The sequence below is a fragment of the Oncorhynchus mykiss genome, chromosome 1 (genome assembly GCF_013265735.2).
Source record: "Oncorhynchus mykiss isolate Arlee chromosome 1, USDA_OmykA_1.1, whole genome shotgun sequence".
NCBI classification, from domain to species: Eukaryota; Metazoa; Chordata; class Actinopteri; order Salmoniformes; family Salmonidae; genus Oncorhynchus; species Oncorhynchus mykiss.
The window spans coordinates 13,719,003-13,731,856 of record NC_048565.1 but is presented as its reverse complement, the minus strand read 5'-3'; the positions used below and the strand labels follow the sequence as shown (position 1 = coordinate 13,731,856).

At 44.1% G+C, this 12,854-nt stretch overlaps 1 protein-coding gene across 1 annotated transcript in view; it reads left to right on the top strand.

The window, feature by feature from the left end:
• Positions 1-12,854, top strand: part of LOC110527678 (inaD-like protein) — a 142,413-nt gene that overhangs the window by 3,465 nt on the left and 126,094 nt on the right. The window contains exons 4-6 of the mRNA XM_036989307.1: positions 581-763; positions 3,086-3,225; positions 4,043-4,244. Of these exons, the coding sequence (XP_036845202.1) occupies positions 581-763; positions 3,086-3,225; positions 4,043-4,244 (525 nt within the window). The remainder of the gene's footprint in view (positions 1-580; positions 764-3,085; positions 3,226-4,042; positions 4,245-12,854) is intronic.

The following is a 12,854-nucleotide window of genomic DNA, read 5'->3' as shown; positions in this document are numbered from 1 at the left end:
TCATATTCTAAGTGCTGCGAAGGTCAGCCGAGTGTCTATGAATGCTTCAGGTAAAAACGTATGGCGTGATAGCAAGGCGGAGGTGGCGGAGGTGCTTTTCTGTGCATCTATCAAGCTTTAATATCTACTGGCGGGGCTTGAGTAAGTGCCTTGTCCGAGATGTATTGATGAAATGGTGGGGGAAGGCTGCGTCGTCAGCCCGGGAAAAATGAGCAAGGAGACTGATAACTTTCCACAATGTGAGTCATTAATGCAGTACCTGTTTGGGACCGGCCAGAGCTGCTGCAGAGGATTTTATTGCCCCCCACCCCCACCCTACAGTAGTGCTAATATGTGAAAGAATGTGTCTTACGGTTGTTGGTGAACGAAAGCAGCTTAGAATGTCTGCGTTTCCTTGGAGACTTTTTTTGTGTGGCTTTATCGAAATAGATCTCTGAACTATCTTAGTTCACAATCACATTAAATTAAATGATTCTACTGAAGTTTTGTAAACAGTAAACAAAGCAGCTCTACCTTAGCTTTCTTTGTATCCTCCTCCACTGTGAAATTACACACCAAACCTCCCTCTCCTCCTCCCCAGCTGAACTGCATGCCTCCAGACACCTGCAGTGATTTCAGCTTCTCTAGGAAGGGCCAGCTGATTGTCAGTGCCAGCCGCCCAGCCAGCAGCCTGTGCACGTCCATTCCCGGCACTGTGTTGTCCAACGGCTCGGCCCTTGCCTCCCCCGACCAGCTCCAGAGATGGTTCTGCACCTCCGCTAAGGTAGGCGGCTGCACCGGTTCTGCCCACACACACCGCCCACCTGATGCTATGGTCACAGCTAGCTAGGATACTCCACCGTGGAGAGATGATGGTTTTAGAGTAGACTGTCATTTGTGTGTTGGTGTGCTGTAATTGGTGGATAATCAAGACAATATGGGTTTAAATAGTTTTACCTGGGTGTTTTATGTAGGCCAAACAGAGGTTAAATGCTTTTAATTGTTTTACTGCATCAGGGATAGGGTACACAGACGTTTCAGCTTTACAGCCTTCTTCAGTGTATAGGTACAATTTTCTTTCATTCAAAACAGCATTTATAAAGAACAACGGATTAGCAGCTGGTGCCTCTAATTAGGGTTTCCGCTCATATGCCAATCCAACATATTGGTTAAATCAGATGGGGTCAGAGAGAAAAGGATGCTTCCCCTGTAGATCGTGTGTCTCTTGTTGCACCATAAGGAAATGTTTTAACTTTGTATGCCCTCAGACCTCTAGGACCTATAAGATAAAGTTGTGTATAACTTGCACTACTAAAGGAGTTATTTATATGTTAGTGTTCTTGTAGTAAAATTTATATTGGAAAAACATCCCGCGCCTTGAAAGTACGTCTTGGAGAACATAAATCCACTATTAGACGTCAAGATATCACCTCGCCAGTTGCGAGACACTTTATAGAACAGAATCATTCTATTAATGAATTGTGTTGAGTCGGGATGGAAAAAGTTCATCCAGCACGTAAGAGGAGGTAACTATGACAACAAAATACTGTGGCTATATAAATCACATTCTTTATCTCCACACGGTTTAAACAAAGAATTCGATTTCACCTCCTTCCTACGAGCCACATTTAGACTGTTATACAAGAACACTGTCCATATCAGATTTTGCATTTAGCTTATGAGTTGGCCCCACATGTTTATGAACGGCTGTGCCTGATGTGATGCCTGATGTGGTGGGCGATCTCATGAATTTATGTGATGTATTTAGGTGAGCAGACATCTGGGGCAATTGATTTGTGAGTTGCCCTTCGTGCCTGCTCCCATAACCTATAATTCTGTATCTCTTTGTGACTCATTTGAATACAGTTAGGGTAGAAAAGCCACTTCCCTGATTGGCAGATGAGTGTCAACCCTGATTAGAAACACCTGCTGCTCATCTGTAGTTCTTTACAAATGCTGTTTTGAATTAAATAACATTGTACCTACGCACTGAAGAAGGCTGTAAAGCCAAAACGTCTGTGTACTCTATCTCTAATGCAGTAATATCTATATATTTGTAAGAATGAGGTAAGTTTTATGCGATATACACCTCTTTTTGTTTGCCTGAATTTGTGCGTTTTACACACCAGCCAAGCTTCTGGGAAAGCGCCAAGGTTCCCTGTTGATTATGTAGGCCTACTGCTGTTGGTGGAGATATACATTCACCGGACAGTTTATTAGGTGGCTTGCTATATAAAGCTGGAAGACGGGAATCAAGGCATTCAGTTACTGTTCGATTGAACGTTACAAGGGGCAAAACGAGTTAACTAATCAACTTTGAGCGTGGTATGATCGTCGATGCCAGGCGTGCCGGATCCAGCGTCTCAGAAACTGACACCCTCCTGGGCTTTTCACACACCACAGTGTCTAGGGTTTCCAGAGAATGGTGTGACAAACAAAAAACATCCAGTTAGCGGAAGACCTGTGGGCGAAAACTGCTTGTTGATGAAAGAGAATGGCAAATTCTCCCAGCGTCATCTCTGAACGCACAACTCGTCAATTCTTGTCACTGATGGGATTTTGCAACAGACGACCACACTGGGTTCCACTCCTATCAGCGGAAAACAACAAGAAGAAGCAGCTCAAGTGGGCTCGTAATCACCTACCTTGGACAATCGAGGAGTGGAAAAACATTGTCTGGTCCGACAAATCCCGATTCAGGATTTGGCGCAGGCAACATGAGTCCATGGACCCATCCTGCCTGGTGCTAACGGTACAGGCTGGTGGTGGTTGTGTACCGCCGTCCGATATGCAGCAACTGCGTGATGCCACAGGGACCAACATCCCTGTGGAACGTTTCCGACTTGTAGAATCCATGCACGAATAATTCAGGTTGTTCTGGAGGCAAAGGGGGGTCTGAACCAGTACTAGATGTGTATACCTAATAAACTGGCTGGTGAGTGTAGCTTAAGGTTTTCCCTGGGTATTTGCAATGTGTAAATTTTGACCTGATTTCAGATTTTTTCCTCCACCAATGCAATTTGAGTGTTTTTGGATTTTTATTTGAAAGTTTTGACTGATGATTAATTCATTACCTATTTATTCACTGTGTCTTCTTGTGATGTAGGGGAGGCAGACAGAGCACATCAGCCTGCCTAAGCCCTTGTCTGGGGGCCTGGGCTTCAGTGTGGTGGGCCTAAGGGCCGAAGGGACAGGGGACCACGGGGTCTTCATCACACACGTCCAGCCTAGGAGCATCGCACATGGGTACCGCCTACTCTCTCACCAGCTCCTCCTTCTCAATCTCTTTACCAAGCCAACACAATATTAGTCAAGGATAACTCATGCTGATTTAGAATGTTTGACAGCTCGTATTAGAGTCCCTTTTAAAGGAAACTTTTAAAAAAATTGAGCATGCCTGCACTCAACAATCATAAATGCTTCTATCAGCTTATGTTAACAACAAAGAGTATTCAGTGACATGTGTAGTTAAATTAGCACAGCTTGTAAAGGCACTGACAAAAATGAGATACACAGACCTCATACAGTTCTAGAAAAAGTAATACGAGCAAAGATGAGAATCTTCTAAAAATACTTCCTGGTCCAGTAAACGTTACATGAAAAAAACATACAAGATACACTTCTTGGTAGCGACTCCTGTGGCGGGCCGGCCGCATGCACGCTGACACGGTCGCCAGGTGTACGGTGTTTCCTCCGACACATTGGTGCGGCTGGCTTCCGGGTTAAGTGGGCATTGTGTCAAGAAGCAGTGTGGCTTGGCGGGGTTGTGTTTCAGAGGACGCACGGCTCTCGACCTTCGCCTCCCCTGAGTCCGTACGGGAGTTGCAGCGATGGGACAAGACTCTTAACAACCAATTGGATACCACGAAAAAGGGGGTCAAAAAAGTACATACATTGTAATATAGGAAAAAGTGAATATATAAAAAAAAAAAAATACACCTTTTGGGTTTTCTTGCTCTTTGGGATCAAGGCGGGGTTACTGTAAAAATACTTAGTGACCATTTCTGATGTACAAATTGCTTTATAAATACATTTGATTGATTTGTGTTCTGTGTGCCGGCAGGGATGGGCGCATACAGGAGAACGACCAGATCCTGGTGATCAACGGGATGCCCCTGGACCAGAGTATCACCCAGCATCAGGCCATCGCTCTCCTGCAGCAGCCTGGGGACAGGGTGGATCTAGTGGTGGCCAGGGACCCTGCCACCATCACACAGCATACACACACCCTCCCGCCCCAACTCCCGCCTGGGCCCAGTCACAAGGTAAGGGTGGAGCACACATTTATGTATCTCAGTATGAAAATGTTTTTCTACTCAATCAATTAAGCTAGCATGGTGCTATCAATCAATCAAATGTATTTTGTAAAGCCCTTTTTTACATAAGCAGTTGTTCATTGGATTTAATCCTTAGAATAAATACTTTTAAGCCATTGCGTTTTCACTGTTTGTGCCGATCATGTAATTTGGGAGGACTGTAATTGTCCAACCAAATGACTGTGGTGTCTGTAATAACCGTTCGGGAAAAAACTAAAAACATTTACACACATTTTCTCCTCCTCTGCATGTGCTGCCATAGAAATATAATTAATAAAATGGGGAAACCCATTCAAGTCAATGATGACTTAAGTGTGGACTGGCAGCCACGGATGCAGTGACGAGGTCAATCGCTAGAGGTCAATAATAGAATGCAGATGTTACATTGAGATTGGCACACGTTCAACAAATCTGATCTAACAAAGTGTCTGTTTTCGCTGCATAGCATGTAGAAGCTGTCACTTTTCAGGTTTAGGAGAGACTTCTAGATGCTAACTCCCGTTTGTATACAGTAAGCTGGTTAGCATAGCTAGCATACAGAAATGGGTGGTGGTAGTCAGTTGTTTTTAACTGTAATGCAGTTGATTGGTAAAGATGGCATGAACATGTGTTGGGGTAGACATCCATACAGGTGTTATACTCAGATTTTTACCTTAACATATTATGAAATACACATACAACTAATAGCCTAAATGTAGGCTAATTTTACAGACGGACAATGAGACAGAATCCCCCCCCCCCCCACGCGTTTCCATGACAATTCCATTGTTTTTTAGAAGCAAAGCAGGAAGTAGAATATGTGCTAAAATATTTGTTGAGTCAACTCGAACTGACAGTACAAAAAATACATTCCATTGCATGAGCCACATCAGTTAGCATCATTTGAATGAACATTCTACATTGCATCACAATATCAGGCAGTCATTTTGTGTGTACCCATGAGTTTGCCAGGGTTAAAGGTTCCAAGTTCTATTCATTCTATTTCTGTGTGTGCTGCTGCATTGTGGGAGGCATTGCCAAGGCAAACCAAGTCTAGGTTGCTTGTTTTAGCAAGGATCAACAAAGTTTCATCACGTTGTTGAGAGTCCATGTTACGATGGAAACTGACTCAACCACACAAATGCCTGGCCATCCTGTCTTCAGTTAGCTGTTCGTTCCACACAAATGCCTGGCCATCGTGTCTTCAGTTAGCTGTTCGTTCCACACAAATGCCTGGCCATCCTGTCTTCAGTTAGCTGTTCGTTCCACACAAATGCCTGGCCATCCTGTCTTCAGTTAGCTGTTCGTTCCACACACATGCCTGGCCATCCTGTCTTCAGTTAGCTGTTCGTTCCACACAAATGCCTGGCCATCCTGTCTTCAGTTAGCTGTTCGTTCCACACAAATGCCTGGCCATCCTGTCTTCAGTTAGCTGTTCGTTCCACACAAATGCCTGGCCATCCTGTCTTCAGTTAGCTGTTCGTTCCACACAATTGTATTTGTAAAAAAATTGTTATGACTATTATTTTAATTTCATGACAGTCTTGATCCAGAATCGTCAGTTATATGGTAATTGTGCCAGCCCTACCTAGTTGCATGACACATAATCCACCATTTAAGTGTCTTTTTCTCAGTTACATAAGTAGGTGAATAAATTCAGGAAACCCGTCAGAAAATATAGGAGGCAACTCTTTCTCATTTGAAAAGTTGTCGATTTATTGTGGTAAATTTTTTGTATATATTTTTTTCTCTCATGGTCTTCTTTCTGGTCAATGTTTTTAACCAGACCAATAAATACAAGTACTAGAAAGGAGTATGGTCCAGAACAATGCCCTGTGGTTTCTGGCTGCACATCAACTCATGTTGTCTACTGACCTCTCGTCATTTGACTCATATGCAGTGGTCAATAGGTCACAGGACGTTGTTATGTTTAACTTTGTCATAAAGTCTATTTCCTGTCACTCAAAATAGGCACTTGACCATCACTGTAGACTAACGTTTGGAGTTCAGTTTTTAGGTGACTACTTAACTCTGTAGCAGTCAAAATTCTGATTTATGCAGTATGGTACCGGACTGTGGGCTGTTGACATTGAGTGTATGATGTTGACGTCCTTATAGCCTATAGGAAATTAAGTTAGTCAGGGCAAACCTGCAAATGAAGCACTATCTGTTGAAGTTCTACACAAATGTGTTAAAAAAAACAAAAAAAAAACGGTTATGACTGTTATTTTAATTTCATGACAGTCTGTCCAGATCTGGAAGGACAACAGTATCACTCGTCTCCAGAGGTCTTTTGACTGTACTGTGTGGGAGGTATTTGGTCTCCAGGGGTGTTTTGACTGTACTATGTGGGAGGTATCTGGTCTCCAGGGGTATTTTGACTGTACTATGTGGGAGGTATCTGGTCTCCAGGGGTATTTTGACTGTACTATGTGGGAGGTATCTGGTCTCCAGGGGTATTTTGACTACTATGTGGGAAGTTTTTGAGAACAGCAGCTCTGATCTTGATGAAGTTACAGATGTTGTTTCAGACTATGTAAACTTCTGTGTTGAGTCAGTTGTGCCTACTAAAATCTGTAAAATCTTCCCTAACAATAAGCCTTGGGTATCAAAACATCTAAAATCACTACTTAATATGAAGAAGGCAGTTTTTTCTGAGGGTGATAGACAGGTTTTAAGAGATGTACGTCGTGAGATCAGTTTATGCTGAGGGTGATAGACAGGCTTTAAGAGATGTACAACGTGAGATCAAAAAGATACTGGTGGACAAGGAGGCATACAAGGACCTGAGGACCCTCTCCTCAGGAAACTTGAAGGTGGCCTGGCAAGGGATTAAATCTATGGCTATAGTGCCCCCACATAGACAGGGGAAAACCCAGTGCTGACCTTAGGAGACATGAGGGACAGAACATGGCTAATGAACTGAATGTTTTCTTCACAAGATTTGAATCTGACAATTTTGTGTCGGAGGTAAAACAAATGGAAGCATAATTACAAATGTTTGAGATGGTTGTTAAACAGGCTGACGTTTGGAAGTTGTTCAGGGGATGTAACGCACACAAAAGCACAGACAAAATAAGTGGCCGTGTTAAAGCACTGTGCTGAACAATTGGCTGGTGTTTTTACAGACATTTTTGTGTTTAGTCCCCACTCCACCACCAACACAGCCTCTCCTCAGGGATGTGTTTAGTCCCCACTCCACCACCAACAGAGCCTCTCCTCAGGGATGTGTTTAGTCCCCACTCCACCACCAACACAGCCTCTCCTCAGGGATGTGTTTAGTCCCCACTCCACCACCAACAGAGCCTCTCCTCAGGGATGTGTTTAGTCCCCACTCCACCACCAACACAGCCTCTCCTCAGGGATGTGTTTAGTCCCCACTCCACCACCAACACAGCCTCTCCTCAGGGATGTGTTTAGTCCCCACTCCACCACCAACAGAGCCTCTCCTCAGGGATGTGTTTAGTCCCCACTCCACCACCATCACAGCCTCTCCTCGGGGATGTGTTTAGTCCCCACTCCACCACCATCACAGCCTCTCCTCAGGGATGTGTTTAGTCGCCACTCCACCACCAACACAGCCTCTCCTCACTCCTGTACATCTTGTACACTAATAGTTGTACTTGTTCCCATCCTGACGGACACCTCGTTAAGTTTGCTGATGACACTGCCTTGATCAGCCTGTTGCATGATGACGAGGAACACCATGGCCCAGTCCTAGATGACTTTGTAGAGTGGTGTGATGAATCACACTTGGTCCTCAATACCAACAAGACCAAAGAGATGTGCATAGACTTCAGGAAGCGTACTTGGAGTCAAACAGACAGGCCTGGATGAGATCTTTAAGGTCAGGGCCCTCAGCAAGGCTCACAAAATCATTTTAGACCTAAGCCACCCCCTGTACCCGGACTTTGAACTACCCACCTCTGGGTCCAGGTATAGGGCACCCCACGGCAGGAAGAATAGAACTAGACAATCATTTGTGCCAGGAGTGATATCCCTCCTAAATGGCTCGGGCTCATGTTCCTATCCACCCAGTAAGACCAGCAGGCTAATGTTCATATCCACCCAGTAAGACCAGCAGGCTAATGTTCATATCCACCCAGTAAGACCAGCATGCTAATGTTCATATCCACCCAGTAAGATCAGCAGGCTAATGTTCATATCCACCCAGTAAGACCAGCAGGCTAATGTTCATATCCACCCAGTAAGATCAGCAGGCTAATGTTCATATCCACCCAGTAAGACCAGCAGGCTAATGTTCATATCCACTCAGTAAGGCCAGCAGGCTTGTCTCTTTTTATTGGTATGTAACTGTTATGAAAGTTGTATTGTCTTATTTGTTTTGTATTTAAATGCCACTTTAAACGTGTACATGACACTGCAACAAAATGTCCCCATGGGGACAATAAAGTCAGTGAAGTCGCTGTACACTGCTTTAATCAATGTAGACATGAGATGGAAGTCAATGAGATGAAAGCAGAGAGCGTTAGAACACGTAGACCTAGATGACAGATTTACTGTTCTTTTTAAAACTACGGTGAGCGATATGGTTCAATGTGCCGATATATCAACACAATCTACTTTTTTTCCCTTTTTTTTTTACTTGCTGGCGTCTTGAAACTAAAGTTGGGTTCATGTATATTATGCTAATGACCATACCAAAAAAGAGTAATGTACAATACAGCAAACTTAGCAAAACAAGGAATTAGTGGTAAGTGCATGGGAGCTGCCATCTTCATGCACCTCAGCTATTGCAATCATTAGGCCTACAATCTGACAAAATGCAATACTTAACCTAACACGTTTCAGCAATATTAATCTTGAAACTCTATGACTATAGCAAGCTCTGTTTTTTAGTGGATCCATTTTTCATTCAAACAATTAAATGAGGTTTACACATATTATGGTGATTCAGTGTAGGGTGACCCATACTTAATTCAGTGTAGGGGGACCCATACTTAATTCAGTGTAGGGGGACCCATACTTAATTCAGTGCAGGGTGACCCATACTTAATTCAGTGTAGCGTGACCCATACTTAATTCAGTGTAGGGGGACCCATACTTAATTCAGTGTAGGGTGACCCATACTTAATTCAGTGTAGGGGGACCCATACTTAATTCAGTGTAGGGGGACCCATACTTAATTCAGTGCAGGGGGACCCATACTTAATTCAGTGTAGGGGGACCCATACTTAATTCAGTGTAGGGGGACCCATACTTAATTCAGTGCAGGGGGACCCATACTTAATTCAGTGTAGGGTGACCCATACTTAATTCAGTGTAGGGTGACCCATACTTAATTCAGTGTAGGGTGACCCATACTTAATTCAGTGTAGGGTGACCCATACTTAATTCAGTGTAGGGTGACCCATACTTAATTCAGTGTAGCGTGACCCATACTTAATTCAGTGTAGCGTGACCCATACTTAATTCAGTGTAGGGGGACCCATACTTAATTCAGTGTAGGGGGACCCATACTTAATTCAGTGCAGGGGGACCCATACTTAATTCAGTGTAGGGGGACCCATACTTAATTCAGTGTAGGGGGACCCATACTTAATTCAGTGTAGGGGGACCCATACTTAATTCAGTGCAGGGGGACCCATACTTAATTCAGTGTAGGGGGACCCATACTTAATTCAGTGTAGGGTGACCCATACTTAATTCAGTGTAGGGTGACCCATACTTAATTCAGTGTAGCGTGACCCATACTTAATTCAGTGTAGCGTGACCCATACTTAATTCAGTGTAGCGTGACCCATACTTAATTCAGTGTAGGGGGACCCATACTTAATTCAGTGTAGGGTGACCCATACTTAATTCAGTGTAGGGTGACCCATACTTAATTCAGTGTAGGGTGACCCATACTTAATTCAGTGTAGGGGGACCCATACTTAATTCAGTGTAGGGGGACCCATACTTAATTCAGTGTAGGGGGACCCATAACCCATACTTAATTCAGTGTAGGAGGATCCATACTTAATTCAGTGTAGGGGGACCCATACTTAATTCAGTGCAGGGGGACCCATACTTAATTCAGTGTAGGGGGACCCATACTTAATTCAGTGTAGGGGGACCCATACTTAATTCAGTGCAGGGGGACCCATACTTAATTCAGTGCAGGGGGACCCATACTTAATTCAGTGCAGGGGGACCCATACTTAATTCAGTGCAGGGGGACCCATACTTAATTCAGTGTAGGGGGACCCATACTTAATTCAGTGTAGGGGGACCCATACTTAATTCAGTGCAGGGGGACCCATACTTAATTCAGTGCAGGGGGACCCATACTTAATTCAGTGCAGGGGGACCCATACGTAATTCAGTGCAGGGGGACCCATACTTAATTCAGTGCAGGGGGACCCATACTTAATTCAGTGCAGGGGGACCCATACTTAATTCAGTGCAGGGGGACCCATACTTAATTCAGTGCAGGGGGACCCATACTTAATTCAGTGTAGGGGGACCCATACTTAATTCAGTGCAGGGGGACCCATACTTAATTCAGTGCAGGGGGACCCATACTTAATTCAGTGCAGGGGGACCCATACTTAATTCAGTGCAGGGGGACCCATACTTAATTCAGTGCAGGGGGACCCATACTTAATTCAGTGCAGGGGGACCCATACTTAATTCATTCCAGGGTGACCCATACTTAATTCAGTGTAGGGGGACCCATACTTAATTCAGTGCAGGGGGACCCATACTTAATTCAGTGCAGGGGGACCCATACTTAATTCAGTGTAGGGGGACCCATACTTAATTCAGTGCAGGGGGACCCATACTTAATTCAGTGCAGGGGGACCCATACTTAATTCAGTGCAGGGGGACCCATACTTAATTCAGTGTAGGGGGACCCATACTTAATTCAGTGCAGGGGGACCCATACTTAATTCAGTGCAGGGTGACCCATACTTAATTCAGTGCAGGGGGACCCATACTTAATTCAGTGTAGGGGGACCCATACTTAATTCAGTGCAGGGGGACCCATACTTAATTCAGTGCAGGGTGACCCATACTTAATTCAGTGTAGGGGGACCCATACTTAATTCAGTGTAGGGGGACCCATACTTAATTCAGTGCAGGGGGACCCATACTTAATTCAGTGCAGGGTGACCCATACTTAATTCAGTGCAGGGGGACCCATACTTAATTCAGTGCAGGGGGACCCATACTTAATTCAGTGCAGGGGGACCCATACTTAATTCAGTGCAGGGGGACCCCTACTTAATTCAGTGCAGGGTGACCCATACTTAATTCAGTGCAGGGTGACCCATACTTAATTCAGTGCAGGGGGACCCATACTTAAGCAAAGAGCAGCGGTCTATTAACAAAGCATAATTATCATTCAACTCGATAGGATAAAATGGGTGGTAATTTACATCAGAACTGACAAGCAAAGGGAGGAGTAGAATGAAAAGCAACACAGACCGGCTGACCCCTCTGTTTTCTTACGGACGGAAAATAAACGTGAGCGGATGAAAGCGAGACTGGGATAGATCAACACTGGGGTGATCGACATGATTAACCTGAAGCTCCGACAACAAACAGAACCAGCTCTACCCGCCACAAGTTTAATTAAATAACCCTGAAGAAAAGCCTTCAGAAATCCCTCCTGAAAAACAATTATCGTGGGGATAAAAATATGAGAAACTAGTGCCAGACGCCCAAATCTTAGTTTAATGCAAAGGATACGTCACAGACAAGTTAGGCTGCCTAGTTCCAGCCATTATTATAATGTAGTGCCTATTTCTTGGTCATTATCGTGTGCTATTTCACTATTCTTGTTGTTTTTAATCCTGTTTGGATCGAGGCCATATCCTGCATTGTATCAAGCCTGGGCCTTGCTTTTGCCTTGTGTTTTATTCATGTGCTGTTTCTCTTGAGGTTGTTTAATGAAACGCTGGTTTAAAAAAAGACTGATGTCTGGATTTGATTTTTATTGCCGTTTCTCCCGGCCTGACTATCTGTCACCCGAGCCAAGCTTCTACAAAAACCCAGATGCCGGTCCTGAGTCTCTTTATTCAAATGTTTAAGTGTCAGCTTGGCACCACTCCCTCTATTAGCTCTCTCCGTTCTGATTCGTCAGAAAAACCTGACAATAAATACTGAAAATGTGGGAATAACCAACTCCTGAAAAGCCAATATAAATTACATATACTGAACAGAAATATAAATGCAACATGCTTAATTTTAAAAGATTTGACTGATTTACAGTTTATGAGGAAATCAAGCATTTGAAATAAATTGATTAGGCCCTAATCTATGGATTTTACATGACTGGGAATACGGATAAGCATCTGTTGGTCACAGATACCTTAAAAAAAAGGTAGGGGCGTGGATCAGAAAACCAGTCAGGTGGGACCACCATTTGCTTCAAGCAGCGCAACACATCTACTTCACAGAGTTGATCAGGGTGTTGATTGTGGAATGTTGTCCCACCCCTCTTCAATGGCTGTGTGAAGTTGCTGGATATTGGCAGGAACTGGAAAACTCTGTTGTATAGGTCGATCCAGAGCATCCCAAACATGCTCAATGGGTGACATGTCTGGTGAGTACAGTACGCAGGCCATGGAA